At 42.9% G+C, this 15,059-nt stretch overlaps 1 protein-coding gene across 1 annotated transcript in view; it reads right to left on the bottom strand.

Annotated features, from left to right (window-relative positions):
* The window catches only part of COL4A1 (collagen type IV alpha 1 chain), a 106,741-nt gene that overhangs the window by 50,812 nt on the left and 40,870 nt on the right, over window positions 1-15,059 (bottom strand). The window contains exons 20-23 of the mRNA XM_065423596.1: window positions 14,183-14,347; window positions 7,438-7,533; window positions 3,931-4,014; window positions 2,422-2,492 (exon numbers count right to left, since the gene is read on the bottom strand). Of these exons, the coding sequence (XP_065279668.1) occupies window positions 2,422-2,492; window positions 3,931-4,014; window positions 7,438-7,533; window positions 14,183-14,347 (416 nt within the window). The remainder of the gene's footprint in view (window positions 1-2,421; window positions 2,493-3,930; window positions 4,015-7,437; window positions 7,534-14,182; window positions 14,348-15,059) is intronic.

The following is a 15,059-nucleotide window of genomic DNA, read 5'->3' as shown; positions in this document are numbered from 1 at the left end:
AATTGTTTCTAATACTTCTACCTACTTGCTATTACTTGAATCTCTGTTCTTTGTTAAATAAGCTTATACTTGTTTTCACTATAAACAAATCTAAGTGCTGTGAGTTGAGCAGAGTGGTGCTCCTGAGATGAAACTGGTAAAGTGGGGTGTGCTATTCCTTTGGGAGTAGCAAATTTGTGAATTCTGTGTGTGTCCAGTGAACCAGGGGCTGGTCACTCCAGGAGGACACTCGGAGGGCTCAACAGTTGGAGCTTACCTATCGCTAACCTGTAGAGAGAGAGTGGGGCCTGCGTACGCCTGGTGGAGAGTGCTTGTGTTGCCCATTACTGGTGGAGTTGGGGAGCTGACCCTCAGCAAGCAAATGCAAGGCTTCCTCACGCTAAGGGCAGATGGTAGCAAGGTGCCTTATAATGCTACCCCTGGGAAACACCACAAGAGAATTTTTTTTGTTCTTGCTTAGAAGTCATTTTTCCCTCTCTTTCTTCCCCTAGATCAACAGGACTTCCCAGCCACAGTTTGTTTCAGAAAGGCCAAATCAAGAGCTTTTATCTGTCAATGCCAGCTCCCAGTAGAGCATTTTGTTTCTTTTTAATTTTTGTTTTTATTTTCAAAAAAATCAGTGAACAAATATACAATACGTTACAAATCATTCTTATCCCTGTAGTACTTACACACACACACTTTTCTCACAGATTCTAACAGATTGTCTACTAAATTCCATCTAACATTTATGTAAGTCTAGCTAATGAAACAAGAGTAAAGGCTAATTATTACATGATGAATGTTACTTTCTCCTTGTCTATCTTGTTTTATTTGAGCTATCCAAGGAAAACATAGTTCCGCCGATGAATAGCTTACAATTTAATGACCGAATTGTATTTCAAGGGCTTCCACCCATTCTTATAGCTCCCTACATATTATCCTGAACCTATGTATAATTCTTTCATGGAAACATTTTCTCTAATTGAAAAAGAAAAATGAAAGGGTCCCAGTCACCAGGGAAGTGAAGCTGAGTGAAAACTTCAAAGGGAAACTCCTCCTGCTAATATACGCTGTGCTTCCACCCTTCAGACCTGAACCAGCACCCCTCCTAAATCAATAGGAATCCTTCCATTGGATTTAGTGGGTGGTGGATCAGGCATGGCCTCCAGCAATGTGAGCCTGCCAAGCTGGGCTCTCTCTAGCCTATCTAAGCTAAACTAAAAGCTAACTCACCAGCTGTTTAATGAATCTGTTTTAACTTTTCCAAGCAAAACAAAGTTAAAAGCATCCAGGATACCAGCAAATCCTTGTTTGAAGAGAGGGGTGAAAGGAGACTAAAGGAGAAGGAAGAGATGTAAAGGTTTAGCAATATCCACAGTAAAAGATTATGCTATGTTACTCAAGAAATGATTACAATTAGTAGAGAATCCATTTTGCTATTTCCCTCCTCCCCAACAGATCCCATTTACATTACTGTAAATTAAACAGCATGATGATGTCATTTGGTTTCCCATGAGGAATTTAAACACAGATAAAATATCACCAAAAAGACCTAGCTTTGGATAAATCAGGCCAAAATAGCCTGTATGTAAGTGCTCAGTCCACTCACATCTGGGCTGAATTTGGCTCCCAGTGTCAAAAGCTATATTATAATGCAGCAATATTTAAAGCTGATCAGGGCCACCCAGAGGATTCAGCGGGCCTGGGGCAAAGCAATTTCGGGGGCCCCTTCCATAAAAAAAAAAGTTGCAATACTATAGAATACTATATTCTCGTGGGGGCCCCTGTGGGGCCCGGGGCCTGGGGCAAATTGCCCCATTTGCCCCCCTCCCCCCCCGGGCGGCCCTGAAGCTGATACTCTAAGTAACGGCACTACTAAGATGCAATTTGCTTTTCTAACCTTCCTTTATTCTTTCTAAACCACTTCTTTTATTCTGTAGCTATTTAGAAATCACATTTGGTGCAATATACTACAGATTTCCCCTAGTTTAGACAAATTGCTAAAATATATTGCATAATATATTTTAACAACAATGAAATTATACTAGATGGTACTGTACTATACATACATGTAAACACACAATAGCAAATAGTCATTATAAACCTCCTCTGCAACACGAAAGGAACAGTCAGAACAGATTTGGCATCTGATTCAGGTAAAGTCCTGCTTCTTATCCAAATGTACCACTTAGCTGACTGAGCCATAAGGCCAACTGTTTTCTTGAGGTCATGCAGTGGCTAAGTGCAGTTTTACTGCAACTCACTTCTACAAGCTTTTCTCCTCCCATAACTAAACCACACTACCACCTAATTGATTTTAATACACACAACCAATCCTTTAGCATCGGTTAATGGGGCTACTACACAGTAGCACTGAGTGTCTCCTGTGACATGCCTAACAGAAAACAAATATGAAACATTTGAAAAACATTTACTTACAGGAACCCCTTCAAGACCGTTGAGTCCAGGCACACCCCTATCTCCTTTGGCTCCTGGCTGTCCTGGAAAGCCTTAAAAAGAATATGAAAAATAAAACAATATGTACTATAGATATGGGTACATTATAGCTTACTGTGTTTTAGAGGCTTTGAGGTCCTTCTCAAATGGTGCCCAATTCTGCCCTCAGTTACACCCATGCAACTCTACTGAAATTAATGAAGTTGCCTGGGCATAACGGAGCTCAGGATCTAACCCAGTATATGTGCATGAGGCCTGGGAAGAAGATACATAGCACACAACTCAATTACATAAGTTGGGCAGCATGCCCTGAATTCAGCCCACTAACTGGAACTGACATTTCCAGACTGCAATTCACTGAACCACCACAGAATTTTCATTCTGTTTCACCACCTCCCAAACACTGACACAGTGCACATATATAATACAAAAGCACTGTTCATATGTACCTATTTTCTGACAGACAGCAATTATTCTCCAGACTGATAATTTCTGTTTGGCAGCAGTAGTCAATACTGGAGACCAGGGATGTGATTAGGGCTTAACGCTAGGTCAGAGTACATAAAAATGTGTCATAAAAATGACACCTCTCTAGGGCTCTCATTACATATTGTTTGTAGAGCCGTCACTTTTTAGGTTTACAGAGGGATTTAAATAGAAAAGGTTAATTTTTATCCAGCAGCCCCTCTGCCGAACACAATTTCTTCTGGTGGCTGCCCATGCTTCCACCAGAATTTGGCCCTATAAATCAAAATTCACTGTAAAATCATAAATGGATATAAAATAGTATTTAAAATATTTCCATGAATATAATAATCTGAAAACATGGGGGGAGGTTAAAATCACTTAAAGGCAAGCAATGTATTTTTCAAGAAAAAATGATTTTATTAAAATCATAGGTCCCGATACTACAAAAGGATCCTTTAAGCCATCTCAACACCATGATGCCCAAGGGATGAAAGAGAAAGTCTTACTCCCCCTGAGAAAACTAAGTTGCTGTGTCAGGGTCAACCATGATCTGGCCTTAATAACTCAATTCAGTATCAGATCTCAGCACAGTTCTGAGCATGTGTGATTTCTAGGTTGCAAACTTTAAAAGCAGGATGATTCCAGTTGAAGTCCTACTGAAAACCAGTCAGGTCCCCACCACCAAGAGAAAGATTAATGAAGAAAAAATACTACATATAGCTATTTGTTATTGACAAACCCTTTTCAAATTGAGATTGCCCTTTCATAATCCTTGGGAAAACAACATTTAGGTCAGGCTTTCAAAAGGGCTCAGAGTTGTCTGAGTTCTGCTCCTTTTGAAGGCAATAGTAAAAACCTGTTGATTTCAATGGAAGCAGACTTAGGCCACTACTGAGCATTATGGAAAATCCTGCTCTTTCATTATTTTCAGGAATGAGTCGATTAGTGGAAAAATATTAATTTATGACACATACAGATGCAGAGTTGTGATTCTGGTTTGTTTGTATAGCTTTTGGTTTTTACCTGGTGGACCCGGTGGCCCTTGTGGCCCTGGATGTCCAGGAAGCCCAGATACATCACAAAAGGCACAACCATCACCTTTATCACCTGCAAAAATAAAAAAAGATTTAAGAGGACTACAAGCAGATCCTTTAAGAAGAAAACACCCTCAAGACATTGTATGTTGATTGAGAGAAAGTAAATTTGTTAGCCAAATGCTTAAATCAATTTTATGAGCAAATTTATTTAAAAATTTTAATTGTCTTTTTAAAAAAACTTCAAATTCCTTTTTGTGTGACAGTACTGATGTGTAAAACTTTATTAATAGGAAGGGGGAAAAGATAATCTGACTGAAGAGGGAACAAACAAGAACTAGTGTAGTATGTGCCTGATTAAAAACAAAATTAGATAAAAGGGGGAAAATGGGGACTCTGGAACTCACATAGATTTTGTGGGTTTGGAAAAACAGTGACTGCAAAGAGACTTTGGGACCAAATTCTCTCCTGGTGTAAATGGGGGCAAACCCATTGATTTCAGTGGTGTTTTGCAGATTTATACCAGCCCTGCTAAAATCAACAGAGCCATATCCATTTACAGAGTTCAGCTCTTAGCTTTTCTCTGAACCCAAGCAAAGGAAAGGGCCAGGAGGAGGAAAATGTGGGATGCTTTGTTGCTGATTAGAAGGATAGGAGACCTGCTCTGCGAGAAAAGTAACGTTTTATCCTTGAGAGAGAAATGAATTTGGACATATCAATGCATTTGAGAAAGCAAGATCACTACGGATCAGAGGGCAAAGGCAATTGGCATTGCAGACAGGGAAATGGAACTTGAAAGTAAATATATGTAAGAAAATTACAGTTGAGAAGAGCATTGCAATGGAGACTGTTTCTCAGCAAAGTGCTGCAATCTTTCTAGTTTTCTATACTTCACCCTATAAAATAACCACTGTACTATAGAATAAATTAAATCTTTATTTTCAATAGCTTTTGATGTTGTCACTCGAAAACACACTGGTTTTTTAAAAGTCTCCCTACTCAAGTCAGGCTGAGCACACCCAGCCACAATGGAACAAAAGCAGAAATCTCTAAAAGCAACATATTGGTAAAATAATGGATGAAGGAAAGTAGTAGATACAGCACTACAGAGGGTTTGGCCAAAAAGCCTGCCCGTAGGTGAGCTCAGCCTGAATTTGATTGGCTGTTTGTGCTATACTGTGTGAGTCTGACTCACCAGTAAAAGGATACTTCTGTTAGAGCATTTTTAAGTGGAATTTTTGTTTGTTCTTTAAAGAAACTGATTTGAGTTCAGCCTCTTGGCTTTCCAAAAATGAAGCACATGAAAAACTCTACAACTTTCGCAATATACTGTGATTCCTCCCTAATATAATGAAAGAATTAACTTCTGTTTCATGACTCAGGACTGGATCCTGCAAGGTTTAAGTTCTCTCAATCCTGGGGGGAAAGCAGGAAAAGCTCAGCACCTTGCAGATCAGGCCTTTAGTCAACCAAACTCTGTGCTGACTTAACAGCCTGTGTAACCCTATCAATTTCAATAAGTTACATGTGAATCAGTGCAGACTTTGACAATCTCTGGATTCCCTTTAGGATCTTTTAGTATTTTCCTAACATTAAAATACATATTGGCCTAGATTCACAAAGGTATTTAGGCAACTAAGTCTGGGTTTAGGTGACTAAGTCCCAGTTTTAGCATCCACTACAATTCACAAAATTCCGGCTGAATCTAGTAGGTGCCTAAACGCACCCAGCACCTAAGGTTTTGCAGTAAAAAGTTCCCTTGGTGCCTGTTTCTGCCTCTGGGCATACACACTGCTGCCTGCCTCTAGGTGTCCAAGCACTTATCTCCTGCCTAAGCCCCAGAGTGATTTTACAAACTGGGGAAGACAGGTGTACATCTGCCTAACTTGCAAGTTGGGCCTGATGTGGGGGGCAGGGTGAGAAAGCTCATGCACAAGCATGTGAATGACTCTATAGCCTGGTGGTTAGAGCACTCGCCCAGAATGTAGAAGACCCAGGATCTGGTCCCCCCTGCTCAAATGACTCTAATTATTTATCCACAATGGAACTGCTTCAACAAGAGAGACTGAGGCAGCGCCACACAGCCCAAAGGTGAATCCCTTTACCAGAGAGGTGGCAGATCCCTCTTCAAATCCCTTCTCCTCATGAGGTGAAGGGGGGATTTAACCCAGAGGTTTCAGACATTCCCAGGTGAGGACCCTAACCGAGCTAAAAGTTACAAGGGAGGCCCGTCCCCCATCTGCCTGGCATCTTTAAAAAAACAAACAAAAAACACCATAGGCACCTACCTTCAAGGAAGGCCTCACAGCTGAGAATAGTTAGAAATGCTAGGTCCCTCCCTGAAGCCTGGACTCATGCATCTATCTCAGTGAGAAGGGGGAGGCTTAGCAAACACCCATCTTGTTGGCATCTCCCATTGGTGAGCTCAGGCAGTTCCCCATCTAGCATAAATGCTTTTGTGGATCCCATTCTAAGGCACCTAACTCTTCCCATTCATTGCATAGGAGCCCAGGCAAATAAATCGGGCTTTGTGGATCGCAGCATTGTTCCTGTGATTTAATAGGAACCTAAAAGTTAGGTGTCGCAATGCTGAACATCACAGTGCTTAAGTACCTCTCTGAATCTAGGCCATGGTCACTGCAAATTTTATATTTTGTATTTTTCATACAAACTCATTTTTATTTTAATAATTCTATAATTGCTTCCTAACTCTTGACTATTATCATCTATTATCATCTTGACTATGTCATCTACAAGAGAAGCTTAGATGACTACCATAGGGTGTTTCCCTAACGAGTTCGTAAATCTGTAATCATTACATGTGGCCTCTTCTCCAATGCCTGCTTATTCACATCCTGCCTGCAAATGTTCCTATCTTGTTAATTAAGTCATAGTTGGAGCCTAAGAAAACTACCAAGGATTTTATTAACATAAAGAACATGCTATGTCAAGTCTTACCGAGTTTCACAACTCATTACTATGCAATTTGGATGTAAATTCCTGGGTCTCTCTCTGGGCTTTGTCTAATTCTTTTTTATTATTACTATATGCTTCTATTACCATCTTTATATCAATAGATCACAAATCCATTTTCCATTCCTGATCTGGCTCTTTCCATCCACTTCTGCATCTCAGCCTCTCTCTCTGACATCCCTCTACATCTTATCATCCACTTGAACAAGTAAAGCTGATCTTATCTTTCCACTGAAATCCTCCCATCCTTTACCACTATAAGGCAGAGCGGAGGATCTGAATTACAAACTGAAGTCAGCGTCATGGAACTTAATTCAACACCACCGTCCTCTCTTTCATTCAGGCCTCTATCCTGGGAAACTCACATGGTCAAAGTTAAGCCGGCACTTCTCTGGATCAGGACTAGGGTGCTCAACACTTTGCAGAATCAAAGCCTTAATGACTACACAAGTGAGAAGATAGTGGAGAATCAGGCCCATTGAATGGTCCAAATGAATGCAAGGAGCTCTTTAAACAATTTTACCTTTATCTCCTCTCTCTCCTAAGAATCCAGGTTGTCCTTGAGGTCCAGGAAGACCTCGATCACCAGGTTCTCCAGGCTGACATTCTGTGATTCCATCTGCAATTGGAGTAAAATAATAAAGAACATTATTCTCCAAGTACAATTTTTCATAATACTACAGTTCAAGTCAGTGTCACTTCTCCATGGATTATTATGAGCAATGGTGAAGTAGCTACAGGTTGATTGTGACCACGAAGAGAAGCAAGTTCACATATTTAATTGTCCAGTTCAGCTATTATGGAAATTAAGGGATAAAATCAATAGCGGGCTATAGATATGTAATCAAGTTCTATAGATGTTACTCTAAAAACCTATGGAATTATGGACAAGTGGCAGTCTCTCCATATTAAGGTTGCAAATAACTTCCATTTAAAAACCCAGGCTTTGAAAACTGATAATACTTCATTCAAAATAGAACATATTTTTACACTGGAGGCCAAGTAGGATATTCTGAAAAGTCTGAAAAAAGTTCACTAAGCAGATTTTATTTATGGTTACATTTTAAAATTACACTGATTTGAAATCTTCATTTTTGTCTTAGGTTTCTTTGGATCTTTCTAGATCAAAAGCAGCTTGTTAATAACCTTCCAAATTTTTCATGTCATTAAATCTCCCTGGAAACTCACATACTATATATATTTGAAGAAAGCAGATGTTTTAGGGTCGGGAGTAAGAAAACAAGTGAAAAGGTTCACCAGAACCTCAGGTCTGAACACAAAAAATAATGCTCCCTAGGTTGGGTTTTATTGCAGGGGTCCTGAATCAATATTATTTGACATCACTTTGGCTGAAGTCACTAGCAGAAATCTTTTTGTGCAGTTTTGCAAGCAACATATGACACTACACCCCATATTCATCCTAGTAATATTATGGTATGATTATGGCACAATTATGATTTATTTTATACAAGATGGATCATGTAAGGTGTCATTGGAAAAGTTATGATTTGCTGAATATGATTATCCTATTTGTATGCATGTATCGTTTTTGTATCTTAAGTTATGAATATTAACTGTATCTGTATTTCAAATGTAGTTACACCTGGGCAACACCCATTAGACAAGATGCCTCCAGTCTAGATAGCTGGGTGGGGAAGGGCCTATTAAGGGTAATGGGCCATTAGGGAAAACAATAGGCCTTAGGAGAAGCTTATCTCCCACCTGGTGAGCCTTCCTGAGACTGCTCCAGAGAGCCTGTAAGTAATGGCTGCTATGACTCAGCAGGGCATGCAGGGGCATGTGACCAGACTACATGACACTGATCTCCATTTTGCATACCTGTATTTTCCCACAAACTGGGCTGGGAACTGACTTTGAAACAAAGGGTTCCCGCCATGTGTGAAAGCTATATAAGGTGGGGTGTAACATCATTAAGGGGCCTCACTCCCCACACAAAAAAACTCCTGGAAACACCTGAGGTAAAAAAGACTAGACTGGGGGAAATGCTGGTTCCAGGCTAAAAGGATTTCTAGCCTGTGTATGGAAACCTGGTGAATTGCTTGTATCATCAGCCAGGGTGAGACATTGCTAATTCATATCTGATCTATCTAGTATTTTAGGCTTTGTTTGTGGTTTTATTTGCTAGATCAGGGGTCGGTAACCTACGGCACGCGTGCCAAAGGTGGCACGCGAGCCGATTTTGCCTGGCACGCGGCTGCCAGCTGGGGTCCCGGCCGCCGGCCCCGCTCAGCCCGCTGCCGGCTGAGTGAACGGAACCCCAGGCCGGCAGGAGGCTGAGTGGGGCCGGCGGCCGGGACCCCAAACTGGTGGCAGGCGCAGCCCCCGGCATTCCCCTCACCGCGCTCAGGTTCTGCGGCTCCAGGGAGTGTGAGCCCCCCCCCCCCCCAGCACTCTGCGGGGGAGGGGCTGTGCACGCGGCAGACCAGCAGCGTGTTTTGCCTCCACGTGGAGCCAGCGTCTGACCGGCATGGGCATGCTAAGGGGAGTCCCGGGGGGGCAGTCAGGGAGTAGGGGGAGGGTTGAATGGGTCGGGAGTTCTGGGGGTTCTGTCAGGGGGTGGGGAGTGGTTGGATGGGGCGTGGGAATCCCGGGGGTCTGTCTGGGGGCGGGGGTGTGGATAAGGGTTGGGGCAGTCAGGGGACAGGTAGGGGGCAATCAGGGGACAAGGAACAGGGAGGCTTAGGTAGGGGGTGGGGTTCTGGGGGCCAGTTAGGGGCAGGGATCCCAGGAAGGGGCAGTGAGGGGACAAGGAGCAGGGGGGAGGTTGGGGATTCTGACGGGGGCAGTCGGGGTGGGAAGTGGGAGGGAGTGGATGGGGGCGCGGCTAGGGCAGGGCTCTCCCCTCTTTTTTGATTGTTGAAATATGGTAACCGTAGGCGAGGGGGGAGCCGGGGGGGCGCATGGGGGCTGGCGACCGCAAACATCCACTGCAGCCTGCAGGAGCCCCCGGGGTGGGGGCGTCGGGCCGCAGCCTGGGCAGGAAGGGTGGGGGGGCGGCTGCTCCCCGCTAGCGGCGCCGCTGCCTTTGCAGGGCTGCTGCCCCCCTGCACTGCGCCGGCTCCTCCATGGCTGGGGCTTGCTGCTGCCACAAACAGGACACTCTGGCTCTCCCGTGCCTCCGGAAGGCGGCTCCTCCCTGCCGAACTGCTGCAGCGGCCCAAGCCCGGCAAAGCCAGTGAGTGGACTCGGGGCGGGGGCCACCAGGGTGGGGTGGGGAGGGCTCGCGGGGGGGCTGTGCACCCTCCAGGGGAGTTCAGGGGGCGGGGAGGGGGGAACCTGGTCAGGGGAGCAGCCCCTGGGCACGGTTGGCCCCTGGGCAGGCTGACCCCTGGGGTCTAAAAAGGCTCGTTGGGATTTGCCCCTCAATGAACTGATGTGTGGGGGGGTGGGGGGGGGGGGGGGCGCAAGGTGGAAGTTTTGCCTAGGGCGCAAAATATCCTTGCACCGGCCCTGCCCCAGGGGGTGCGTGCACCCCAGGTTAAGAACCACTGCACTAAACTGATAAGATCTGCATTTTAATTTAATTTTAAATGAAGCTTCTTAAACATTTAAAAAAACTTGTTTACTTTACATACAACAATAGTTTATAGACTTATAGAAAGAGACCTTCTAAAAATGTTAAAATGTATTACCGGCACACAAAACCTTAAATTAGAGTGAATAAATGAAGACTAGGCACACCACTTCTGAAAGGTTGCCAACCTCTGTGCTAGATAATCTGCTTTGATCTGTTTGCTATCACTTATAATATCTTAACATCTATCTTTTGTAGTTAGTAAACTTGTTTTATGTTTTAATCTAAACCAGTTAGCTCTGACTGAAGTGTCTGGGGAAAATCTCAGCTTGGTTAACGCAAGCATATTATGCATATTCCTCTCCACATTGAGGGAGAGGCGAACTGGGTAATAAATTCATACAGGTCGCAGTTTCGACCAGGGCAGGGCGGTACAGCTCTGGGGTCCTAGGCAGGGAAGCTGGGGGTTATTTTGTATATATAGTCTTTCTATTGTTGGTTCATGCAGTGGCTGACCGCAGCCTGCATGCAACTGCAGCTGGGTGTGTCCCTGCCTATGTGAATGCTGGTGGGAGTGTAGGACTGGAAGCAGTCCACAGCTTGTCACAGCAGCACAGTGCTGAGTGGGAGCCTAGGCTGGTAAGTCAGAGAACTCAGTGCTACCCCACTTCCAGATAGCACCCCAGGGGGAACCCATCACACAACATATTACAACAAACACACAAAACAAACCCAGGAAGTAAAAATCAGTTTTGTGTTATGCATATATTTTGTGAAAACTGGTAAAATGAGGTGGAGTGATTTTTTTGGTCAGCGTTAAGGTTTTACGGTAATGAACTATGCATTACTTTACTCTTGATCAAACTTCTTTTATTATGTGGGCAGTATAATATTTATAGTGTTTTTAACTATTGTTTTTCTTGTTTATAAGTGTTTGGGTTTTGTAATAATGCCATAAGGAAATATATTATCACTAAGCAACCTTAATTGTTTTTTTAAACTAAGCTTTGTTGGTTTAGGAATTTCATAGAGAACGACATTTCTATCTATAGCTTATTAAGCCATCAGGAATTCTATAGCAAGGATATTGTCCTCAATTTCTGTAGAAGGTTGAAAAAATTCCCACAAGTATAGAAAGGTTATTATTTTCTATTAAAATGTATAGCAGGAGTCGGCCACCTTTGGCACGCTGCTCGCCAGGGTAAGTACCCTGGCGGGCTGGGCCGCTTTGTTTACCTGCTGCGTCCGCAGGTTCGGCAGATCGCGGCTCCCACTGGCCGTGGTTTGCCGCTCCAGGCCAATGGGGGCTGCGAGAAGGTGCGGCCAGCACATCCCTAGGCCCGCGCCGCTTCCCACAGCCCCCATTGGCCTGGAGCGGCGAACTGCGGACAGTGGGAGCCACGATCGGCCGAACCTGAGGACACGGCAGGTAAACAAAGTGGCCCGCCCCGCCAGGGTGCTTACCCTGACGAGCCACGTGCCAAAGGTTGCCGACCCCTGATCTATAGGATTTTATCATTAGGGAATCCTCAGTTGCAAAATCTCCTCCCCACACTATTTTAAAAAGTTTCTCTCTACCACAATAATTTAGTAATACCTGATATGTACATCTCTTTTCAAGTCTGCTGAAGAATTGCAGACAAAATACTATTGTCTTTATGTCACTGATTACATTTTAGCTACGGTGCAATAACATGTTAGTGTTTAATTTTAAAGGCGTAGATAATAAAACAAATGAATTTGAATTATATAATTTTTAATCTTCAATTTTTATTCTTTATCCAAGTATGATGGGGCTTAACCCCCATCACCAGCAAGGCTAGTAAAAAGATTCTGTTATCTCTGCATTGTCATTCTTCAGTAACAAGAAACTAAACAAATAAACAAAAATCAGGCCCAGCTCAAACAATTACAATTTTGTAATTTAAAATCCAAATAAAGACTACAGGGAATACTACAAACAAGTGATATAATTCAATATTAACATTTCATGTTGAACAAATTTGTCTATAAACACTATTTGAAGGCACAGATGGCCTAGAGCTAACTGAAAGCATATGGGAGGAATTATAAAGCAGAAAATTAGGAGGGAGAAAATGGAAATGTCTAAGTCTCTCTAATGTTTGTTTAATGAACTATTAATGTGTCCCTAGGTAGCAATTAACACTGAAATATATCCTTGCTTATTTGTAATTATCTACTACTTATTTTATGTTGACTGGAAAGTACTATCCATAATTAAGTGCAAATGTATATTACAATCTGTCTAGTCAAATACTTCCTAGTCACTTAAAAATAAAGAAAAAGCCAGGTCCTCAGATGGTGTAAATTGACATAGCTCTATTGAAGGCATTGGTGCTACACCAATTAACACCAGCTGAGGATCTGGCCTGAGAAATTTAAGCATGAGGTGAAAATTTGTTAGTCAGTAAAACAGAATCAACCACAACCTGAAGAAGAGTTCTTTAACCAACAGAAAGATAAAAAAGATATTGCCTCACCCACTTTGTCTCTCTAATATCCTGGGACCAATATGGCTACAACAACACTGCAAACATGAGAAAGGTTCTCATTCCCCAATATTATTATGTTAAAAGGCCATTTACACTAAGTTATAGGTAAACACCTAGGATGAGCCATTGCAAGTATTGTACTTGCAAACATGTATGGAATAAAAGGAACCTTTTTGGTTCCTTACAGAACCATTACAGAATGGGAAACATGTTTAATTATAAAACACCCATAAAGCATTTTGCTTCTTCATCAGCTGTTCATTTAGTTTTATAAAACAAGTACCCATCCCATGCTCTAGACACCTTAAATAATGCCATTTTCACAATAAAAACTACTATGTAAAAAGGAAATAACTTCTAATTTATAAATGTTGGGCCTGATTCTGTAGCCATTATCACATGCTACTTCCACTTGCATCACATGAGTAAAGAATCATAGGATTAGAACCCTATTTTCTCAGTATCAAATTCAATTTGCATGCAAAACAATGCAAGTATTTTTTTGTCTTCATTTTAAAAATTATTTTATTGTCAGTACATAAATATGTGAAAGTTAGCACGTCAAAACAGAGGCACACTGCGCCCTCGCTCCTCTCCCCTCCACCTTCCCCCCCAGCTCCTCCTGACACTGCGAAACATCTGATCCACAGCAGGCAGTAGGCGCTGATCAGTGACGCCCGCCGGCGGGCAGGAGGCACTGGGGAGAGGGGAAGGTTCTGGTAGGGGGGCTCCTCCTTGGGCCCCCCCGCTGCCTGCCTACCTGCCACTCGCCTCCCCATTCACCTCACCATCCCGCCCACCTCCTCAAGATTTTATCGAAGCAGGGGGCCCCCCAAAGCACAGGGCTCCCCAAAGTGTGGCACCCTGATTCACCGTACCAAGGGATGGCTCTGCATGTATAACCATTTATGCCAGGTGTGGGATCATGTAATCAGATACATTTTTGAAAGAAGTCAAAAGTAGCAGCCATTTATCCAGAAAAAGATCTGTGTCTTGAGCCAGGTAAGTGATTTGTTTAATTATTAGACAGTTCCTCATTTTTTTGCATTAACAAAGTCACATATGTTTCTCTCTTTCCATATTCAGGGAGCATTTCTTTTCACACTGATTCTGATCATGGCCTCCACTTTCCTGACATATCCTTGTTGTCCTTGTTCTTTTTGAATATACAAAACTTTAACACTATTTCGGCTGCATATTGAAATAAATTTTTCACTTACTTGATATGCCCGGAGGTCCTGGAGGACCTGGAAAACCTTGAGGCCCTGGCAAACCATCCCTTCCAGTTGATCCAGGCAGAGAGCGTCCTGGAGGACCTTGGGCACCCTTTTCACCTCTCTCACCAGGGAAGCCAGGTGGACCTGTGATCCCTGGGCTAGGTAAACCTTATTTAGAACAAAGTAAAACACACATGAAAGCAAATACAAATAAAAAGTAAAACGATCAACAGATGCACCAGCAATAAATTCCTAAGATTAAGGGGCAAAACCCAGTATAACACAAGGGACTGCATTTTGATTCTTGAAGATTTATATTAAATTTAAATATTAGTCCCATATATCAGCACTATTTTTCAAATCTGAAGTCTATCCTATAGATGTGTGACCTTAGAAGATGGTGTGAAAATGAAGCATGCAGGGAGTCATTTTACCACTACCATACTCCAAATATGGATAGCCTTCGCAAGAATCTCCAAGGAATAGATCTAGAACATAAGAATGGCCATACTGAGTCAGACCAGTGGCCCATCTAGCGCAATGTCCTGTCTTCTAACAGTAGCCAGTGCCAAATGCTTCAGAGGGAATTAACAGAACAGGATAATGTATTGAGTGATCCATTCCCTGTTGTCCAGTCCCAGCTTCTGGCAGTCAGATGCTTAGGGACCCCCACAGCATGGGGTACCCCACAGCATGGGGTTGCTTCCTTGACCAGCTTGACAAATAGCCATTTATAGACCAATCTTCCATGAACTTGTCTCATTCTTATCTCCATGAACTTCTCATTTTTGAACCAATTTATACTTGTGACCTTCACAACAGCCCCTGTCAATGAGTTCCACAGGTTGATTGTGCCTTGTGTGAAAAAGTACTTCCTTCT

Source organism: Emys orbicularis, chromosome 1, assembly GCF_028017835.1.
Source record: "Emys orbicularis isolate rEmyOrb1 chromosome 1, rEmyOrb1.hap1, whole genome shotgun sequence".
NCBI classification, from domain to species: domain Eukaryota; kingdom Metazoa; phylum Chordata; order Testudines; family Emydidae; genus Emys; species Emys orbicularis.
Note: the sequence above shows the minus strand (reverse complement) of the source record. Positions and strands in the feature narration are given on the sequence as shown.